This window comes from Hipposideros armiger, unplaced genomic scaffold, assembly GCF_001890085.2.
Source record: "Hipposideros armiger isolate ML-2016 unplaced genomic scaffold, ASM189008v1 scaffold_297, whole genome shotgun sequence".
Taxonomy (NCBI): Eukaryota; Metazoa; Chordata; class Mammalia; order Chiroptera; family Hipposideridae; genus Hipposideros; species Hipposideros armiger.
The window spans coordinates 1,343,867-1,365,714 of record NW_017731647.1 but is presented as its reverse complement, the minus strand read 5'-3'; the positions used below and the strand labels follow the sequence as shown (position 1 = coordinate 1,365,714).

The 21,848-nt window shown below is 39.8% G+C and overlaps 1 protein-coding gene and 1 pseudogene across 4 annotated transcripts in view; one reads left to right on the top strand and one right to left on the bottom strand.

Annotated features, from left to right (window-relative positions):
- The window catches only part of HIPK1 (homeodomain interacting protein kinase 1), a 51,675-nt gene that overhangs the window by 23,020 nt on the left and 6,807 nt on the right, over positions 1-21,848 (bottom strand). For 3 of the 4 annotated variants that reach the window (XM_019659188.1, XM_019659186.1, XM_019659187.1), the window contains exons 2-3: positions 14,937-16,014; positions 6,614-6,737 (exon numbers count right to left, since the gene is read on the bottom strand). In XM_019659188.1, coding sequence (XP_019514733.1) covers positions 6,614-6,737; positions 14,937-16,012 — 1,200 coding nt within the window. In that variant the 5' untranslated portion in view covers positions 16,013-16,014. The remainder of the gene's footprint in view (positions 1-6,613; positions 6,738-14,936; positions 16,015-21,848) is intronic. The other variant, XM_019659189.1, reaches the window with a different exon arrangement.
- LOC109391544 (suppressor of cytokine signaling 5-like) lies at positions 18,018-21,812 on the top strand (annotated as a pseudogene).

Below are 21,848 nucleotides of genomic sequence, written 5' to 3'. Positions count from 1 at the left end.
TCTTTTGCTTTTTTGTAGACTTCTGATACAAAGTTCAGAAAACTTCAGGAAATTTCTAAGACACAACAGAATGGCAACAAACTCTATTTCATGGATTGCCCAGATTTTTTTTGTCTTGTTTTTGATACATTATCAAATTAAAAAGATTAGGAAAAAATTTCTATTAACCTCTTTCGTCCTTGGCTACTCTAGCTCCTGTCAATTGCCCCTACTCTAAATCGCCACAGAGCTTCTCTCTCAGACCATAAAATCAAGCACTTAATTTAGCTTCTCTATGCCAACATCAGTACAGGTACTATTTCATTCATTCAACATTTATTGAACACCTACTACATACGAACTAGACCAGCAGTTTTCAAATGTGGTCTGGGGACATGTGGGGCTCCCCAAGATACTTTCAGGGGGTCTGTGAAGTAAAAACTATTTTCATAATAATGCTAAGAAGTTATTTGCCTTTTTCATTCTTTTCTGATGGGTGTACAATAGAGATTTCCAGAGGTGATGTGTGATGATGTCACTGCCCTGATGGTTAATGAAATGTGTGCTTGAATATACTTGTGTTTTAAAAATTTCCCAGTCTAACTGTTCACACTTCTGTTTGCTCCCACAATTCTCCCAATCCAGGAAAGCAACAGAAGAGGGGACTGGCTTCTCTCCCCACTACTGAAAACAATACAAGAAGCAATTGTTTTACTACCCCATCTCCATATATGAATATGTCTATATTTAAGAAAATATTAGAGAGAAATTGTAAGCAAGGAAATAAATCTTACTTCTCACCTCTCCCCCACAAAATCTTCAGTTTTAATTTCTAATGCAGTATATATTATTAATAATAGATATTATCTATATAAATAGAGCTCTTTAGGGTCTTCAGCAATTTTTTAAGAATGTAAAGCAGAGGTCAGCCAACTACGGCCTACAGGCCAAATCTAGAATGCTATCACAAAACAAGTTTAGACAACAGCAGGGTATTACTCCAAATCTATCTATGGGAGCTACATAACTGAAAATCAAAGTACAGTATTAGCAAAATAGAAAACTTTTTTTTAACGTGGATAAAAACACTTTAAATGTGAACTTCTTTTGCACATAAAAAAGGTGAAATCTTTTTTTTTTAATCCAGGATAAAAATCTGTACAATGAAATACTATGCATTGAAAAGAATAGGGTAGAAGTGCATTAACATGTAAAGCTATTTCAGAATGTAGTAAGTAGAAAAAGCAGATTACAAATTAAATATAATCTCACTTATTTTTTTTTAATTACTACATTTCACTGGTTTTAAGAGACATGTTTTTAAAATTAACATCTTTGAAATCAGGATATGTCTTAAAACTGGTAGCTATCATAGTTTAATTGGCAGTATTTTTTCTTAGAGGTACAGAAAAGTGGTACATCTTTCAATCAATGGTGTCTTAGATTTGATGAAATACAGTATATATGTTCCTCTATATCCACATATTTGTATTTGAAACATAACTATATATAGCATATACTCATTCATTTTTTCACTATTTACTGCGTTAGGCAGTGGTGATTTTAAATACAGACATGGTTCCTGCTCTCACAGACCTTGCAGTCTAGTGAGGAAGACAGACACTGAACACATAATTCAAACCAAATTGGCATTCTGAAGAAAATAAACAGGCTTCTATAAAACACATTAAGAAACCCTGACCTAGACCGGGGACTGGTGAGAAGAAGCTCCTTGAAAAGTGAACCTTGAGCTGATAAATGAGTAGCACTGACTAAATGAAATGAATGGGTGGTGGAGAAGCATTCCAGACTATGAGAACAGTACGTGCAAGGGCTTGTGCTGGAAGTTAGCATACTCTTAACCAGTGCTGAAATGATGCCGATAGGACTAGAGTTTAAAAAAAAAAAAAGTGGCATAAGATCAATCTAGAGAGGGAGAAAGGAAGGGGCAGAAAAACCCACGTGGGGGCTCAGAGGGCATATTAAGGATTTAGCCCTTTATTCTAAAAATTATGGGAGATCACTGACGAGCAGGGGAGTGGCGTGGTCAACTTTGTGTTTTGAAAAACATCATTCTAGAAAAAAGACTGGAGGGAACTCGGAGTAGATAAAGGGAGATTTTCTAGTAGCCCAGGTGAGTGATAAAGACAGCCTAGACTAAAGTAGTAGTAGCAATAGAAAAAAATAAGTATAATCAAGAGGCATTAGGACATAAATGGCCAGGAGATACATATCTACATGTGTGCGTGCTTGTGTGTGCACGCGTGCACATACTCACACACACACACACACACACACAGCAAACTACATTTATTCTTCACAGAATTTACCTCAACTGTATTATATAATTATTTGTATGATTATTTACTTAATGTCTCTGTCCCATCACCAAACTATAGCCTCCCTGAAGGAAAGAACAATGTTTTATTCAGCACTGTATCCCCAGTGCCCACAGTACCTGACACACATGATAAAAATTAACAATATATAACTACAAAAAATACCTAAACATAACAGGTTACCTCTGAGGGGCCAAGCTATTGAAAGTTGAAATTTTTGTCTCCTGGCTTATTGCATCTTTTCTAATTTTTCTACAATGATGCACTCATGGCATTAAAACATTTAAAAGTTTTAATATGATAGAATGAAAAAGTTTCATTGTGAGGGTAGAATAGGAAACCATTATCCAGATACTGCTTTTCATATAGCTTAAAGTAAAGCAACAACAAAAGCCAGACATTTATGCAAACAAAAAGTATTGTCATTTGTTATTTTAAACAATTCTAATGTTCCCAACAAACTGAAGCCACTAACTAATATCTACAGAGGTTACACACATTTGACTTCAAGACTCACAAACATCTCTATAAAACCTCAGCTATAGCATCTATGCAAAATCCACAGCTGATATCATACTTAATAGTGAAAGACTGAATGCCTTCCCCCAAAACAGTCACAAGAAAAGGATGTCCACTCGTTATTTCTATTCAACACTGTACTAGAGTTTCAAAGCAAAGTAATTATGCAATGTTTAAAAAGAATGCAAAAGGAAGATATAAAACCATATTAGTAGGTGACACGATCTTGTAGTTAGAAAATCATAAGGAATCCACACACAAAAAAAACTATTAGAACTAGAGTCTTTCTAGAAAACTATTAGAAAAAGAGTTTGACAAGGTTGCAGAATACAAGATCAATTACAAAACGAACTGTATTTTTCTATGCACTAGCAATGAACAATCTGAAAATGAAATTAATAATTCCATGCATATGGCATCAAAAAGAATAGAATTCTTAAAAATAAATTTAATAAAAGAAGTGTAAAACTTGTACTCTGAAAATTATAAAATATTGCTAAAGGAAACCTAAACAAATGTTTATTGATCAAAAAAAATCAATATTGTTATGACAGCAACACTTCCCAAAGCAATCTACAGGTTCAATGTAATCCCTATTTTTAAAAAAATGACTTTATTGGCAAAAACAGAAAATCCACCCTAAAATTCATATGGAATCTCAAGGAACCCTGAATAGCCAAAAACAATCTTAAAAAAGAACAAAGTTAGAGGACTCACACTACCTGATTTTAAAACAAACTACGAAGCTATAGTAATCAAAACAGTGTGGTAACGGTATACGGATATAGGATACAAATCAATGGATCAGAATTGACAGTCCAGAAATAAATCATTATATTTATGGTCAACTGATTTTTGACAAGGATGCCAAGACAATTCAATGGGAAAAGAACAGTCTTTTGGCAAATGGTGCTGGGAAAACTGAATATAGCCACAAGCAAAAGTATAAAATTGGATCCTTACCTCACACCGTATTAAAAAATTAAAATGGCTCAAAAACCTAAATGTAAAAGCTAAAACTAAAACTAAACCTCTTAGAAGAAAACACAGGTGAAAAGCTTCATGACATTGGATTTGGCAATGATTTCTTAGATATGACACCAAAAGTACAGGCAACAAAAGAAAAACCAGACTAACTGGTCTTCATCAAAATTAAAAACTTTTGTGCATTAAAGGGCATGATCAACAGAGTAAAAAGGCAACCCACAGAATGGGAGAAAGTATTTGCAAATCATGTAGCTTGATAAGGGGTTAATACCCAGAATACATAAAGAACTCCTACAACTCAACAATGACAACAAAAAGCCTAATTCAAAAATGGGCGATGGACTTGACTAGACTTCTCCAAAGAAGATATACAGATCTCTAATAGGCATATAACAACACCACTAATCATTAGGAAAATCAAAACCATAATGAGATATCATTTCACATCCAACAAAAAAAGACAGAAAATAACCAGTGTTGGCAAGAAGTGGAGAAATTTGAACTCTTGTGCATTGCTGGTAGGAATATAAAATGGTGAACCACTGAGGAAAACAGTTTGGTGGTTCCTCAGAAAGTTAAACATAGAATTACCATATGACCCAGCAATTCTATATCTAGCTATATATGTCCCCAAAAAATTGAAAACAGGGACTTAAACATGTGTACATCAATGCTCTCACAGCACCCTTATTCACAATAGCCAAACTGTGAAAACACCCAAGTGTCCATTAACAGATGAATGGATAAACAAAATGTGGCGTGCGCGCGCACACGCACACACACGCGCGCGCACACGCGCACACACACACACACACACACACACACACAGGAATATTATTCAGCCATAAAAAGGAATGAAGCTATGATATGTGCTACAGCCCACATTAAAAACATGCTAAGTAAAAGAAGCCTGTCAGAAAACCCCACATTTGTATGTGATGAATATGATATATTAGAATAGTCAAATCTACAGAGACAGAAAGTAGATTAATGGTTGTCTAGGCAGGGATTAGGGGAGAGTGACGATTCACTGCTAATAGATATGGGGTTTCTTTTAGGAGTGATGAAAATGTTCTAAAACTGATTGTGGTAATGGTTCACACCCTGTAAACATGCTAAAAAAAACACTGAATTGTATACTTTAAATGGCTGAATTATTTGGTATGTGAGTTATATCTCAATAAAGTTATTTTAATAAAAAAAAAGCATCTGTAAGAATAAGGATACTACCATAGGAATCTTTCTGTATAACCAGAGATGTTTCAAGATGAACTAGCCCCAATCCTGCCCTATGACGACAGCAGCATCCTATTTTTTTAGCATGAGAAAAACAACTTCCTCCTACCACCCATATTCACATCTATATACCACACAAAACTTCTCAAAACTACCAAATCATTTCTTTACAAGGAAAGCCTCAGCTGTACCTTAGCTTCTAAATCTAATTTTACTTGGTTTCACTTACTAGGAAAATTTACAATACCAATCTGCTTACTAAGGTTGAAGAGATGCCACATAACACTTGGGCTAGGAAAGGCACTTTGGAGGATGTAATTGCTCAGGTTTCTTACTCAGGGGTCCATGAAGCCCCTGAATTTGTACACAAAACATTGTGAATAAGCATATTTTTCTGAAAAGACCCATAGCTTCATCAGGTTCTGAAAAGGGTTTAAGACCCAAAAAAGGAGGATCAATGGTTTGGCTCGACCCACTGTGGTTTTGCATCATTCAATCTCCCTCACATATCTTTGTTGTTGTTACAAAATAAGGAAGCTGGCTTGCTTCTGACAGGCAGAAGAAAGACTTAAAAATTACAAAGCACCATGTAACTGGTTCTTTGTGACATGAACAACTAACTCATTTTTTATGTTTCACTCAAAGACATGTCCAAAGAGTCGAATTTTGGGGAGTTGGTAAACGTTACATCTACTCTAAAATAGATCGAGGAGACAAAATTCTAGGCTGAATAGGGAAGAACATTGTTTTGCTCTTTTTTCCCTTTAATAATTCCAAATAACCACTTACAGTGTGTATTTCTTAAAAAAATAAGTAAGCCAAACCTCTTGAACCTACTACATGCCAGACAATGTCAGGAGTTGAGGATACACTGGTGAATAAAACAGTCTCTGCCTTCAAAGAGCTTACAACACAGTGGTTAGACCAATTTTTTAAAAAGAATTAAAAAATGAGAATTTGCAATTTATTTCCATGGCAAAGCTTTTCCCCTCAGGAACAGCTCCTTAGAAAATTGTAGCATATCTTCTAAAGCTTGTCTGTTTTGAGACATACATCATGTATTACAATACTTTTCAACTCATAGGATTTCCCCCTAAATCCAATTTTGCAGAGGCCCAATATACATCATAGTTTCTGGGGCCCAGTGTGTTTCAGCAGGCATAGGGCGCTGACTTCAGTATGTGTCACGTATTGTAGGAAAAGAAGTAACAGATGTGAATGAGCCAAAATTCACTCAAAATCCCAATTCCTGATCCCTACTTACGTTCATATCTTAACTCACAAGACACATTAGTTAACCAAAGTTAATATTCTGATAAATTATTACATATCTGGGAAAGTACCAATCTAAAGTAATATAAAATAAAATCCTTTTTTAAATGTAGAATTGCAAGCATAACTGAAAACCAAGAATTCTATTCTTTAAAAAACTCCTTTTAATTGGACTATGCTTTCCCTACTCTCTAAATACTTCACTAGCACTTCTCTCCCTCTAGAATCTATTTCACTGGTACCCACTCACTTTCTATTCTCATGTAATAATAAATGCTTACCTGATCATATTCTGAAGCACCGGGATACAGAGGCCATCCCAAGAAGAGCTCAGCTATCACACAGCCCAGTGACCACATATCGATAGCTTCACAAAATGGTAATCCAAGAATAATTTCAGGGGCTCTAGCCAAAACAAACATAGCAGATTAGAAAAATACACATTATTTGGGGAAATGACCTATGTTGACTTAAGTCCTATTTTAGTGTCAGCTAAAGGTACACTGGTTTAATGAAACTGAAAATGATCTTTGGTATAAAATCCGTCATTAGAAACTCTTGGGGCCAGATGTGTTTTGGAATTCAGAATTTTTTTGAATTTCATACTACCAGGCATAACAATCCCAAACCAGTTTAGGGAAGCACCCATAATCAAACACATTAATATTTCTGCAATAGAACATACGAGCAGTCCTACTAAGTCAGCTAAATGCTTACATAACCCTACATTGGTTCAAGTCAGGTTTTGCCAATAAATGAGTTTGTACCAAACGTAAAAAAAGATCTTTAGTTTTGAGTTTTCTAAATTTTGAAATCGCAGGTAAGGCATCGTAGATTTACTCTTGTACTTTTTTAATTATGAAAAAAACCAATTAAATAGCCTGGTCAATACATACCCCTTTGTGACCGAAATATACCCACTGTACAGACATAGTGGTTGACAGCGGGACTCTATAGCCAGCCTATCGGGGTTCAAATCCTAGGTTCCACTATTTAACAGCTGTAGGCAATTACTTAATCTCTCTGTGCCTCTAGGTCTTCATTCATAAAATGAACATAAGAGTACCTACTATATAGAGTGTTTTAAGGTTTAAATAAGTAATTAACAATCATAATAAATGTTTAAATATTAAAGCTCTTGATCAGTGCCTGGCACATGGTAAGCACTGTGTAAGTGTTAGATATAACAATAACTATTATTATTATATTATCATTATTTTAAAACTTTGAATTCTTCATTTGTTTTTAGAAATATTTATTTCTAGGGCCAGCCGAGTGGCACGTTGGTTAGGAGTTGGCTTGGGACGCCAGCTCTGAGCATCAGGGCCTCAGTTCGGAACTCACATGAGGGCCAGTGATTCTGCACCCTCTACAGCTAAGATGGTGAACAACAGCTCGACCTGGAGCTGGGCTGCCATGAGTCGCTGGCAGCGGCATAGGCTGCAGTGGGGCTGGCCGGCAGTGGGTGTGAGCTTTCATGAGCTGCCGTGAGCTGCCATAAGTGGTCATCCAATGGCCGGTGAGTGAGTGCCTCACTCGGGAAGAGCACAATGATAATACCAACATGGGCCAGTGAAGCGACGTCCTCCACAACTAGACTGAAGAACAACAGAATAGCAACTTGTCTGTTCCCTTCCCCGATTCCCCAACGCTGTTCCCTTCCCCAACTCCCCAATTAAATCTTTAAAAATATATATATATTTATTTCTATTGATGCTCCAAGTGAGAAACCTAACCCTAGGGAGCCTTGAGGAGAAGACTAAGGTAATCCCAGAAACTCAGTGCATTTATACATATACAAACATGTCCAAGGCAAAACTGTTACCCCCATTTACAGAAGAGGATACCAAGGCAAACAGATTAATTTGCCCCAAATCACAGTTAGTATGTGGCAGAGCTAGAATCTGAATCCTGGTGGTCTGGCTCTGGAGTTGTTACACCCATTTGTACCAATCTATTTGGCTTGGTGGAACACAGGGCATTTGTCAAACCTACTAAAATTAAGAGATACATGGGTTCAGAAAGAAAATTATAATAATAGGTAATATTAATATCGATAATACTAATAGATTATCCATAGTGCTTATTATGTGCCATGCACTATTCCAAGTTCTTTATAAATGTAGTCAATCTTTACAACAACTCAATGAAAGTAGGTATTATTACTGTTAAGTCATCAATTCTACGATGGGCATTTTTTTACATTTTAACATCTCTGAAATTAAAAAGATTCTTGCAAATGATGGTATGTTTTAGTTTCAGGGCAGTGCTTTTACTTTCTCATTGGTACATAAATAATGTTTCACTTAGATTCAATATTCTGTGTAACAAAGTATCATTTCCATTTGACAGGTGAGGAAACTGGGCACTGAGAGGTTAAGTAGCTTGTCCAAGGCCACACAACTACTAAATGGTGAAGCCCAGGCAGTTCTGATCCAAGGTCTGAGCTCTTCAACACTTTCATCATCTTCTCCAAATAATCTCCTTTCCTTTTCCAAGTCACAGAACTGGAATGTGCCAGGACACTCAGGTCCCTCATGTAACAGGAGATGATGGGAAAGCAGATGTCTTCATTAGGAACCATCTAATGGGCCAGGTCTCTTCGTGGAGTGCCTAGGTTTCCCAAACTTCACTTTCATGTGATGCATGCTTTGTGGGGAGGTGGGGAGGTGTGGAGGGAGCAAAGACTGAGTGGGGGATACTTAGATATTTGCCTAAATAAGACTATCCTCTCCAAGTAATTTTCTAAGTAAGTTGCCCTTAAAAAACAGAGTAAATTAGAGGACTCCATAGGGTCTTTCTAGATCTCCCCTGATCCTTGCATAGAAGATCCAGGCCTGTTGAGATTTACACTATGTAACAGCTATAGGTAGAACCACCAATAGTTTTTGTCCAATTCAATGTGAGCTGCAGTTTTGTTAGCCAAAGAAATAACCTTCCAAAGTGATATTCCTGTTGCAGGTGGCTAGAGCCACACTACTGATACAGTTTCCGAGTTCAATTAAATCCCGCCCACTGTGGCGTGTTTCCAAGGCAGCCCAAGTTTGACAGCATTAATAAACTTGAGGCTAACAGGACTCTGGAACATAAAAGCTTTTTTAAAATTGAAAAGGAACACACTTTTTACTTTCTGTGAGCAGAATCATTAATTTCCAAGTTCATGACAGTGCCAAAAATAGCTGGCAGGGAGAATGCAAATGGCTTTGTGCCAAAATAAAAACTGGACTTAGAACATTCCTAAGCATCAACTGAAGAGCAGTGGGTTGATTCTACCATCCCCACTCTACCAAGAAGATTTTTTAAAACCCAAAAGGCAGGTCATAGAGAGAGGCCAGACACCTCATAACTACCTTCTTTAAAAAGGTAACAATAAAAAAATAAATAAAAATAAAAGGTATCAATAGTATGTGACAATTATGAGGCTTCTAAAACTTAAAAGTTTCAGAGAAATTAAGAAAAACACTAAATCCAGCTCCCAAACCCCATTAAACAAAAAACTCCTAAAGATTGGCTGAAATCAGTTTTTCCATCTGGTCTCACCCTGTTTCTAGAGTAACAAAAGCAATGAAGGATTTCCAACAAAAGCTCACTCAAAACAGCAACTCTACCACATCTACCATACAAAAAGATATCAAAAGAAAAAAAATGAAAGCAGTAAAAATAAAATAAGGCTGCTCAGTCTACTGAGGGATTTTCACTATCGCTGCAGCCTAGAAATGTTACTTACCTAAACTTTAGGAAGCGAAAAGGCTATGAGTTATTTTCTTTTACTGAACAGAAAGGAATCATTTATAAAGAGCATGTTCATCTTGAAAGACTGAATGTTTTAAACTTTAAGTTCAGATTATAATTCTTGGTAATATCTTCATTACTGTATCATCTCTCCCCTTGGTCTCCATTATTTCTCAATCCCTCAATATACACTCTAGATACAGAAATTCTGGTTCTACTCATCTGTATAATAAGGAGGCTGAGGTAGGTAATTACTCTCCTAGGTCCCTTTCCAGCTCTGACATTCTAACAGCTGGGTCGTAAAAAAAGATTACCTATTAAAGCACAGCAAAAAGGGAAACGAAAAAAAAAAAAAACTGGCAGTATTCACTTTAGGAAAATGGCATTAATTGTACTTTGGACAAGGTGGTCTCTCTTAGAAAATACATCCCATCCTTAAAGAACAAATACTAAACAAGCTCTAATGACTATAACCAGATGGTAGAAATAGCAACAACCCCTGCATACTGATTTCCCAACTTCAAATTTCTTTAAATTGGAGAATTCCTCTAAGATCCTAAAGCTTTATTTCACTGCAACCCAGAGCACACTGAGGTTAGAGTCACTCAACAGCACCAGCCATTCTCCGCTCATTGTCATGAACACACTTGTTTCTTCCTGCCCCTCTCAGAGGCATCAAACTTACCAGATCAGAGATATTACACACAATCAAACTTCCTGCATCTGTGACTTACGTGAAACTGTAGTTTCACTGTCGAATGAAACTGGATTGTTTATCTAGGAAAAAGTGAAAATAAGCTTTCCTTCTCTAGACCTTCCTTCCATACATAACAAAGTGATCTCAGCTTTAAATAAAGGCCAGATAGTTTGGTCAGAATGTTAAAGCACTGAGCTTATAAGCATGGCAAACATTTGTACCTAAAACTCAAGCCCCAAAGACAACAACTTCTCTTGGAATTAGTCTACATTTACACTTACGGTGGGCAAGGAAATAAAGTATATTTCCATGCCCTGAGTCATTTAGCCATGCCCATGGCCAACAGAGATGTAGTGTGATGGCAAAAATGTATGTTAACTGATAATATGTTGGCATGTTATCAGCACGATGAAGCAATGTAAACCAAACAGAAGGGTAAGAGAAAGGCAGCCTTGGAGCCAGAATGCCTCACTGACCAAAGGAATTTCACAGAGATTTTCTGAGAGACAAGAAGGTGAGCACTTAATGGACTCCAATAAGGATACAAAGCAACACGAAGACATTGTGCATAAAGCTAATGATAAAAAAGGAATGCCTGAGCTGCTAGTCCATTCGCCTTAGGCTAAGTATTGAGTATTACTATGACACAACAGAACACTCACGTTAAATCCTAAATGGAGCCCACCCCTGGACATTGAACTTCAGTATGCACAGCAATTACTCAGTAACACACAGAACGACCTCCTGTTTTTAAGGGGTAAACTGAGCTCCATATAAAATTACTCATATGATGGGAGGCCAGTCAAGTGGCTCAGTTGGTTAAGAGCACGAGCTCTGAGCAACAGGGTCGCCAGTTCGATTTCCACATGGGCCAATGAGCTGCGCCCAAGCTGAGCTGCCCCTGAGCTGCCAACAGGTGGCAGGATGGCTCAGCTGGTGAGAGCACGTGCTCCTAACAAGAAGGTTGCTATTTTGACTCCTGCATGGGATGGTGGGCTACACCCACCCACAACTAAGATTGAACACCACGGCACCTTGAGCTGACTTGCTCTGAGCTGCCAACAGAGGGCTGGATGGCTCAGTGGTTAGAGCGTGCACTCTTATCAACAAGGTTTCCAGTTTGACTCCCACATGGGATGGTGGGCTACGCCCATCCGCAACTAAGATTGAACATGGGACCTTGAGCTGAGCAGCCGCGAACTGCTGACAGGTGGCCGGATGCTGACTAGACTTGGAGCTGAGCTAGCTGCAACCTCCACAACTAAGATTGAAGGACAACAACTTGGCTGTTCCCCTTCCCCAATTCCCCAACACTGTTCCCCTTTCCCAATTCCCCAATAAAATCTTTAAAAAAATTTAAAAATAAATAAAAGTATTCATGTGGTGAACAAAAGGGATTTACAGGACTTTGTTGAAGAGTCTTAATTTACCAGTGGGCTTAAAAATTTGATATTGTCTATAAAAACAAAACAGAACCAAATTACTCAAATGACAGCTTAAATTAAAAGGATAAGGAAAGGGGCCGGCCGAGTGGCGCGATGGTTAAGAACTCGCTTGGGACGCCAGAGGGCCCCGGTTCAGATCCCACATATGAGGGCCAGTGACACTGCCCTCCACAGCTAAGATGCTGAACAACAGCTCAACCTGGAGCTGGGCTGCCGGGAGTCGCCGGCGACGGCATAGGCTGCAGCCCCTGTGGCAGTGGGTTGCCATGGGCTACCGTGTGTAGCCAGCAGCCAGCGTGAGCGGCCAGCAGCTGCAGTGAGCGGCCGTCCAGAAGCCGGCGACTGATCTGCCTCGCCCAGGAAAAGCGCAATGATGGTGCCAACTTGGGCCAGTGAAGCAACGTCCTCCACAACTAGACTGAAGAACAAAAGGACAGCAACTTGTCTGTTCCCCTTCCCCCAATTCCCCAATAAAAATCTTTAAAAAAAAAAGGATAAGGAAAGGGGGAAAGATCAGCAACCTAACACTGAAAATTATTCAAATTTCATATTGGAGAAAGCTAAGTGGCCAGAACCATTTATCCCTCAAATCTCCTTTACTCTTTAAGGGAAAATTCCATCAAAACTGATTTCATGAGTAATTCTTAATCTTCATTGCTTCAGTTACCACAAGAGAATGCGACTTGGTCTTTAACAGGGCAGACAAACACTTGGAGAACACCTGCAGGAGCTGTCTAGAGAAAAGATCAGGGAGCCAGAGCTGATCAGCCCTCATCCCTCAGCTGTGCTCTCCTTACTTCCCCAGTGCTCAAAACGAGATGCAGAACTGAACCCTCAGTGCGCCTGTAAAATGTGCTGGGTATATGTGTGTATATATGTGCAGGTGGTGGTGGGTTGCTTAAAGGAGAACATTAGTAGCAAAAGTAACTGGAACCCAACTCTTCCAAGTCATGAATAAATAAATGGAGATGAGATTCCCAAAATTAGTCAAGTTGCCTAGAGCAGCATGAAACCAGAAACCAAAGGCTCTAGGAATTTCTTTACTCCATCTCACTCAAGTAAGAAATATCACAGTTTTATAAAACTATAAAAGGAAAAGATACAAAATAGCTGAGGGTTGACTGGAAGACAATGTTGTTAGGACAGTAATACTAACAGAAGGGATTTCCAGATTCAGTGCATTGCCTATCAAACACCAATGAGGCTTTTGCAGAAAAAGAAAAACCCATCCTAAAGTTCATATGGAATCTCAAGGGACTCTTTGAGATAGCCAAAACAATCTTGAAAGAAAATAAACCTGGAGGTCTCACACTTCCTGATTTCAAAAGTTACTACAAAGCTACAGGTAATCAAAACAATGTGGTACTAACATAAAAACAGACCTACAGATCAATGGAATAGAATGCAGAGCCCATGAATAAACCCTCATATATATGGTCAAAGGGTTTTTGACAAGCATGTCAAGACCATTCAATGGAGAAAGGATAGTCTCTTTAGCAAATGGTGCTGGGAAAGTCAAATACCTACAGGAGAATACCCTTACCTTACACCATATACAAAAATTATATCAAAATGGAACAAAGACCTAAGTGTAAGAGCTAAAACTATAAAACATTTAGTAGAAAACACAGAGGAAAAGCTTCATGACATTGGTTTGGCAACGATTTCTTGGATATGACACCAAAAGCAGAAGCAACAAAAAGAAAAAAACAAACTGGACTTCATCAGAATTAAAAGTTTTGTGCAAACAACAGAGTGAAAACTCTAACTCCATTGAATGGGAGAAAACAGTTGCAAATCATATATCTGATAAGGGATTAATACCCAGAATATATAAAGAACTCCTACAACTTAACAAAGAAAAAACCCAATTCAAAAATGGACAAAGGACTTAACAGGCATTTTCCAAAGAGGATAAACAGATGGCCAACAAGCACATGAAAAGATGCTCAACATCACTAATCATTAGGGAAATGGGGGGGAAAAAAAAAAAGAGGTATCATTTCACAAACATTAGGATGGCTATTATCCAAAAAAACAAAAACAAAAATAACCCCCAGAAAATAGCAAATGTTAGCAAGGATGTGGAAAGATGAGAAACCTCATGCATTGCTGGTGGGAATATAAAACAGTGCAGCAGCTATGGAAAACAGTTTGGTGGTTCCTCAAAAAGTAAAACATAGAATTACCATATGACCAGCAATTCTACTTCCAGCTATATACCCAAAAGAATTAAAAACAAGGACTTAGACAATTGAACACCAATATGCATCACAGCATTATTCATAATGGCCAAAAATATGAAAACAACCCAAGTGTTCATCAACGAATGAAAGGATAAACAAAATGTGGTGTATACATGCAAATGAATGCCCCTAGGATGCTCAAAGACAACTTAAGTTTTGAGGGAGTGAAAAGTTATATGCCTTTTTTTGACTGTGTGGGAGGTAGGTCCCACTAACCCTCGTGTTGTCAAGGGTCAACTGTATAATTCAACTAGGAACAACCTTCAGAATCAGCCTTGATACATTTTTCTACTGTTAAATAAAATGTCCAATAGAATAATGTTACATGTAGGAATGCCACCCATTTGAAATGGACTAAAACGCGATCCTATGTCCATCTTGGAATCTATATAAATTCCTTGTGATACATAGCCCTATGTTACATATGTTAAATATAAAGACAAATCTCTAGTCTAAGACCAGCCATTCAGCATTTGCCACTTGCCTGTAGTAACGTGACTGTAAGTAGGTTGAGCACACAGCCTTGGAAACGTGACTGGCAGAACCAAAGTCAATGACCTTCACTCGGTAGGGCTGGCGCACTGGGTCGACCAGCATTATGTTTTCGGGCTTGAGGTCGGCGTGAATCAGACCGAGGCTCTTGAGCTTCATCAGGGCCGTGGCCACCTGCTGTAAGATCGGTCTGATGTACTTGAGTGGCAGTGGGCTAAACTTGTTCTGCTTTAGAAAATCATATAAGTTCTGCTCCAGCATCTCAAACACAAGGCATGTGTGATTCTTGTGCTGAAAGCACTCATAAGAACGGACAAAATTATACTCATCAGCATTTTCACTGCTTAGGCGGGAAAGGATGCTCACTTCAATCTGGCCTTGTCTTGCATAGGAGGGGTGGTTCTTCAAGATTTTAATCGCCACAATCTCCTTGGTGCTCCGCTTCCAGCACTTCGCCACCTGGCCAAACGTTCCCCGGCCCAGGAACTCCAACACTTCATAGCTGTTGGTCATCGAGCAAAGGATCTCATGCTGGACCAGCTGGTAATCCCCTTCTCCGCTGGAACTGCTACTTTTTGTGGTCACAGTGGTGGTTGTGGCAGCAGCACCCACCACAGTCCTGTTTTGCAGCATGAGAGGGGGATGTTCTTCTATGATCTGCACGCTACCGTTGCTGTCAACTTCCTCACTTTTTCTTTTCAGTCCACATTTTTGATATGGCTCAAGCAAAGAAACGTTGCTCCTGTGCGTCAGGCTCTGGCTGCTTTGGAAGGTTGAAGTAGGAGCACTGGCAGAGCTGTCAGCGGCTGTTACAACAATATGCTCCACGGCGGGAGCCGGGAGGAGGAGGCCCTGGTCGTAAGCTGGGATGTTGAAATTTGCTACCTGGTGAGAGGAGCTGGCTTGTCCTTGTGTGGCTGGGAGGGTTTTGCTGTGGGTATAATATTTGTCGTTGCTGCTCTGTCCAGAAACATCCCAGCCAGAGGGCTCTATTTTCAGTTTCTTCGCACTGCAGAAGGCACTCGACGACACTGATGGGGGGGAGAACACCTGCAGCTGTGATGCCATACCTACATCGAGAGAGAGAGAGAGAGAGAGAGAGAGAGAGAGAGAGAGGAAGAATTAGGCCCTCAGATGCATACAGCCCCTCCATTAGTTATAAGAAAGCTTTCAATTCACAAAAACCACAGGAAAATGTGTATCTGGCTGGGATTTTATTTTATACATTTTCCGAAGTATGTTTCCTATTACAGAAGGATAAACTTTTTGGTCTAATTACACATCCTTAATAATTCTTGGAAACTCAACAATAGGACACAACGTTAAAGGTGTATAAACATCTATGGCGGTTTATAAAATATTAACAATAATAATCATAGCTTAGATGATTGATCACTCACTATGTGCCCAGTAGTAGTCTACGCACTTCACACGCATTACTCCTTCACATGCATTACTGCACATGGGGGATTTTTGTTTTTAAACCACGTAAGTCAATGACTGCTCTCTCTTTCTTAACCACCTCCCTCCCCCTGCCTCCCAGGTTTTTCCAGTGCTTTGGGGATAAAGTCCAAAATCCTCAACCTGCCTTAAAAAAGCTCTCCAAAAATCTCGTTGCTGTTTTCTAAAATCTCCTCCATTCCAACCATACTGCCCTTCTTTCAGCTTTCGGAAGGCCCTCTAATTCAACATAGACTCTCTGCTGGGAAAACTGTATTCTTTCTCGCTCTCTCTCTGTCTCTCTCCCTCTCTTTCTCCCCCCCCCCACAATCACCAAAACACACCCCCCCACCCCACCATACACTCCCATAGTGCTCTGTTCCTTCCTTATAACAAAGTTATTTAATGCTGCATTCCCAGCTACAGTGTAAGTTCCACAAGGGCAGGTACCACATCTGTCATGTTCTTTGCTCATATAACCAGAACCTACCACAGACTCTGGCAATATACAGACACTCACTGTTTGCTGGGTGATTTGACCCCTGCTTAACAACCTCCAATCTACCCCCTACCATTCATAATAAACTGCAAGATGCAGTTTCAAATGCTTGTTTTGTTTTTTAATAGTCCTCCCTTTTATCTGTGCAGTCCTTGGGAAACGGGGAAGTCTCCATTCCAATACACATCATATAATTTTACTAGTCATAAGAGAATAAACACACAACCAGAAAGGAAGGAAGCGTGACAAAGGATGTTACAGAACATAAAAAAGCAATGTGTACATTTCTTTGTGCCTGAATACAACTAAAAAACATCTGCACTAGACTAGACAGCTGGAACAAAGAACAAATCCTCAGCCTTCAATTTCTAAAATGCAGTCTGGATTTACTTCAAACAAGAGTTTCCATAATTTATATGAACCCTGAAGAGAAAGACGTGTAAATTAAAAGCTAAAGTCGGTACAATTTAACTCCAAGGCTATGAATTTACAAATCGTCTTATTCTACCCATATCACTGACATAAAACCAAATTATAATAAAAGAAAAATCTGAATTTTGCCTTCACAAAATTTACCTATTAAAATATATGCAAAAATATTTCTTGTCATTGTAAAATTTAGCCAATTTTGAACAATGAAAGGAAGCAAATTTGTGAAATTTGTTTTCCATCATCTGTCTATTGAGCTACTAATTTTAACTATCAAAAAACATAAGCACAACCCTTATGTGCCTAAAAGTACTTAGTAAGAGAACTGGAATACAAAATTTGCAGTTTGTAGCTATGTCTAGGAATATGGGGGCTTAAAACAATACTGGAAGAATTCATGAAATGCAATAGCAAATTTTTAAAAGTTATGTTCATAACTACACACTTAAAAAATATTGCATTACCAGATTAATGTTACTGACAACTTTTCACAAAATAACAGATACTGATAGTTTCAAATCTTCACTGAGCACTGCAAAAAGCACAAGTCCTAAAACAATTTCCCAAAAGTTAAAGTATATGTGTATAAATGAGTATAACTCATATTCAGTAAAAGACATACTTAGGCCTGCCCACAGGGAAGAGCCACCCAGAATTCCACTGGACTTCCCCAAATCAAGGGTGTGCAGTATCTAAGCCAATACCATGCCACCAGGGCTCTTCCAGTGAGACTGAGCCTCATGCTGACCTCACAAACACAAGGTGAGAAGAAAATACAGAATCAAAGCATCAAAGCTGCCTAGAAAAGTCAACACTCCTATTTATGTAACACTGAAATTCAGCTAAAAACAGCTATTTCTAGACACAGGATCAAGATACTATGTTCCATAAAATTTGCCTTTGTAAATGGGGAGGGAATTTTCTCCCTAGGCTGAGCCCTTCCCAACAAAAAGATGAAACAGAATTAACATCTGTGGGAAACTTACTATGTACCAGACTCTGTTAAAGCAAATTACAGTTAACCCTAGAAAACAGGGGCTAGGGGGTTTGGGGCACTGAACACCCCCCCACACACACACACACACACACACGCACAATCGAAATCGCCCAAAACTTAACTGAAGTAGAAATATTTTCAATTCACATGAGAACAGCTCCCAATAAATAATTTATGACTCCCTGAAAATGTTGCACCTCGACTCTAGCAATAAACTAGCCTTTTCATTTCAAACCTGAGTTTTCAGGGACTTAACCATCTAAATAAACATAACGATACATTTGCCCACTGTGTTAATCCCAAACTAGAACTAGCAGGTAAAAGATTACTGGTTCTTGTACTTACTGCTAAAAGAGAACTGAGTCTTGCTAGAATAGAATCCAAGGCTTTCAAAGACAGTCCAATTAACAGCTTCCCCACTCCCTGCAATGGTCACATCTATTTCATCATTTACTCAGTGCCTCACTGTGGGCACAACAGTAGATAATCTTAGTGTAAAGAATTCAAATATTGTAACTATAAATGGAACAACTGGGTATGGCAACCAAGGAAATTATTTGTCAGCGTTTGGCCCTTGGTCTTGAGTAATTTCCATCTTCTCCCTTGACACACCAATAATATATTCCTACTGCTTTTGCTTAATGTCATCTTTGCCCCCGTGATATAATTTAACGATTGATGACCTACATAACCTAAAATCAGTACTGTATGTTGATTTCTTTCTCTAGTACTTGTCCTCAGCTGACATGTACACAGATGTACACATTCTTCAGCATACAATAAGTGGGTAAATAAGAATGTTATGTTCTGGGGCCGGCTGAGTGGCGCATTGATTAACAGCTGGCTTGGGACGCCAGCTCTGAGCAGCAGGACCCCGGTTCGGATCCCACATGAGGGCCAGTGACACTGCCCTCCACAGCTAAGATGATGAACAACAACTCAACCTGGAGCTGGGCTGCCGTGAGTCCCTGGTGACGGTGTAGGCTGCAGCCCCTGCTGCAGTGGGCTGCCATAAGCTACCGTGTGTGGTCAGCGGCCAGCAACTGGTGTGAGCAGCCAGCAGCCATGGTGAGCGGCCGTCCAGTGGCCGGCGACTGATCTGCCTCACCCGGGAAGAGCGTAATGATAATACCAACATGAGCCAGTGAAGCGACGTCCTCCACAACTAGACTGAAGAACAAAAGGACAGCAACTTGTCTGTTCCCCTTCCCCCGATTCCCCAGTGCTGTTCCCCTCCCACAATTCCCCAATAAAATCTTTAAAAAAAAAAAAAAAGAATGTGTGTTCTGTAAAAATAAAGCAAGACAAAAAAAATAAATAAAGCAAGACAAGTTTGGTAAGAAAACCAAGTATCTCTCTACTCCATTTTTCTCCACCCCTATGGCACAGTTCTGGACTACTTCCTTCAACAGCCTAACTTGTCTCCCCCAAATTACACTCTCAAGCCTCCCTTTTAAGTTCCCTTCCCCCAATGCACTCTTCACCTTACAACTGAAGCTTTTAAAAATGCACATCTCATTCTGGTGGGAGTTGAGGGGAGTGGGAGAGGAAAAGGGTGAAGAGAGGGAGGAGGCCAGGGAAGGAGGTGGGGGCCTGGTGGGGGACATCTGGCGGAGCTGGCCCAGAGGAAGGGCTGCACTTGCTTAGGCAGTGGGCAGGGAGGGAGGGGACAGGACTGCAGGGGACAAAACGGACTCTGGGTGGGCGATGCGCCCTCTCAGTGACTGAGCCTGCCTGGCCACAGGTGCCCCTGGATGGGACCGTCCTGCACAGCCCCGACCGATCTTATAATCAATGGATAAAGTAGGGACAATGTGAACTACAGGTGTCAGAATCTCTTCACTCGTAAGGGGGGAAACCCTAGTGAAAATGTGCACATGAACTCCAACAGATGTTTGTCTGTCAGAGGAAAACGTCAGTATCGGGGACTCAGCTCCTCAGCAACAAAGCAGCCCCGCAAGAGAAAAGGTTGTCTTACAACTGGGATTAAGCCCTTCAATGAATTCTTCAAGGAGAAACCAAAACTGCCACTGAAATTCCTCAGCCTGTTGAAATAAACATTAAAAAAGATAATGATTCCTGTGTCACCCCAGGAACAAGGCTTGCAAGAAAAGAATCCTACCCTGGACATGCTCCATGGGAAGGGGAGAAGAAACATTCCTGGTCTACAAAGACACCAAGTTCACTGGATACTGGTAAATAGTTTGGAGGAACTCGAAGAGGACTCAAAGGAGAGAGAGGCGATATGGGGTACGCTCCATACGTGATACGGACAGTGTTTCCAGCAGAACTGAAGGAAGTCGCTCTGAGACACACGTTGTAGGATACTGTGAGCTGGTGTTTCCCATGAGAATCTACAACAAGCAGCCCAAGCCTCTCTTTTTTAATAAAAGAAAAATATACCTTTCTGAATTCATGCTTGAGAAATGCCCTTTTCCTGTTGGCTCAGATTTTGTCCCAAAATGGCATTTGATTAAACCACATACAGCCCCTCTAAGCCCACATTCAACATTTTTTGATACATTTGATCCATCCTTGGTTTCTACAGAAGATAGAGAAGGTAGGCTTACAGAGAGACGGCAGCTCAGTATTGAAGAAGGGGTTGACCCCCCCTCCCAATGCACAAATACATACATTTGAAGTCACTGCACAGGTTCATCCGTTATATAAACTGGGACCAAAGTTAGCTCCTGGCATGACTGAAATAAGTAGGGACAATTCTGGAATTCCACAAGCTGTGACCCAGAAGAAGACACAACCACCCTGCATTTGCATTAACACAGGTAGAAGCAGCGTCAGGAACCTGGAGACAGCCAAGCCCAGGTTAGCAGACAGGAGCTTGGAAAAGCCATACACAGATTGATTACAAACACAGCCTCGTGCCCGATTTGCTTCAGATTACAGGTATTCCCTGTTCCTGGGGAGTGGGGGAGCGTTATGACGTAGAAGCCCTTCTTGAAGGGAAACCTGAAGGCACATTTTTGCTCAGGGACTCTGCACAAGAGGACCAATGACCTCTTCTCTGTGCACTTCTATCACTCCAACAGAGCCCTGCATGCCTGAATTGAACACTGACTGGAACACAGCTTTAGTTTTGATGCCTTGACCCATGTGTATTTCACTCCTCCACTGTAACAGCAGTTTTGCAACAGTGTAAAAATTCTTGCATGTTTTTGAACCACTGCTTACTATCTCACTAAATAGGACTTTCCCTTTTAGCCTGCACTATATCTGCTATGCAATAATCTACAGATGAACCACATACAATGGACTTGATGGGCTCCCTTTACCATCGATGTTACAGGACTTTTAAAAAGAGCATCATTATAAACAAAAAGTGAGAGCTGGCTCGTTAGAACGAGAACCAGTCAAGGCAAAGTAAGCTCTCCTGTCCCCACAGGGCATTAACTAGCTCTGCTTTCACGTGCATTAGACAGGACCCCTACAGGAAGCACATGTATCTAGAGTGCATCAGAAAGTATCCATATAGCAAGCACACGTATCACAGTACATCGGACAGTATCCACACAGCAAGCACA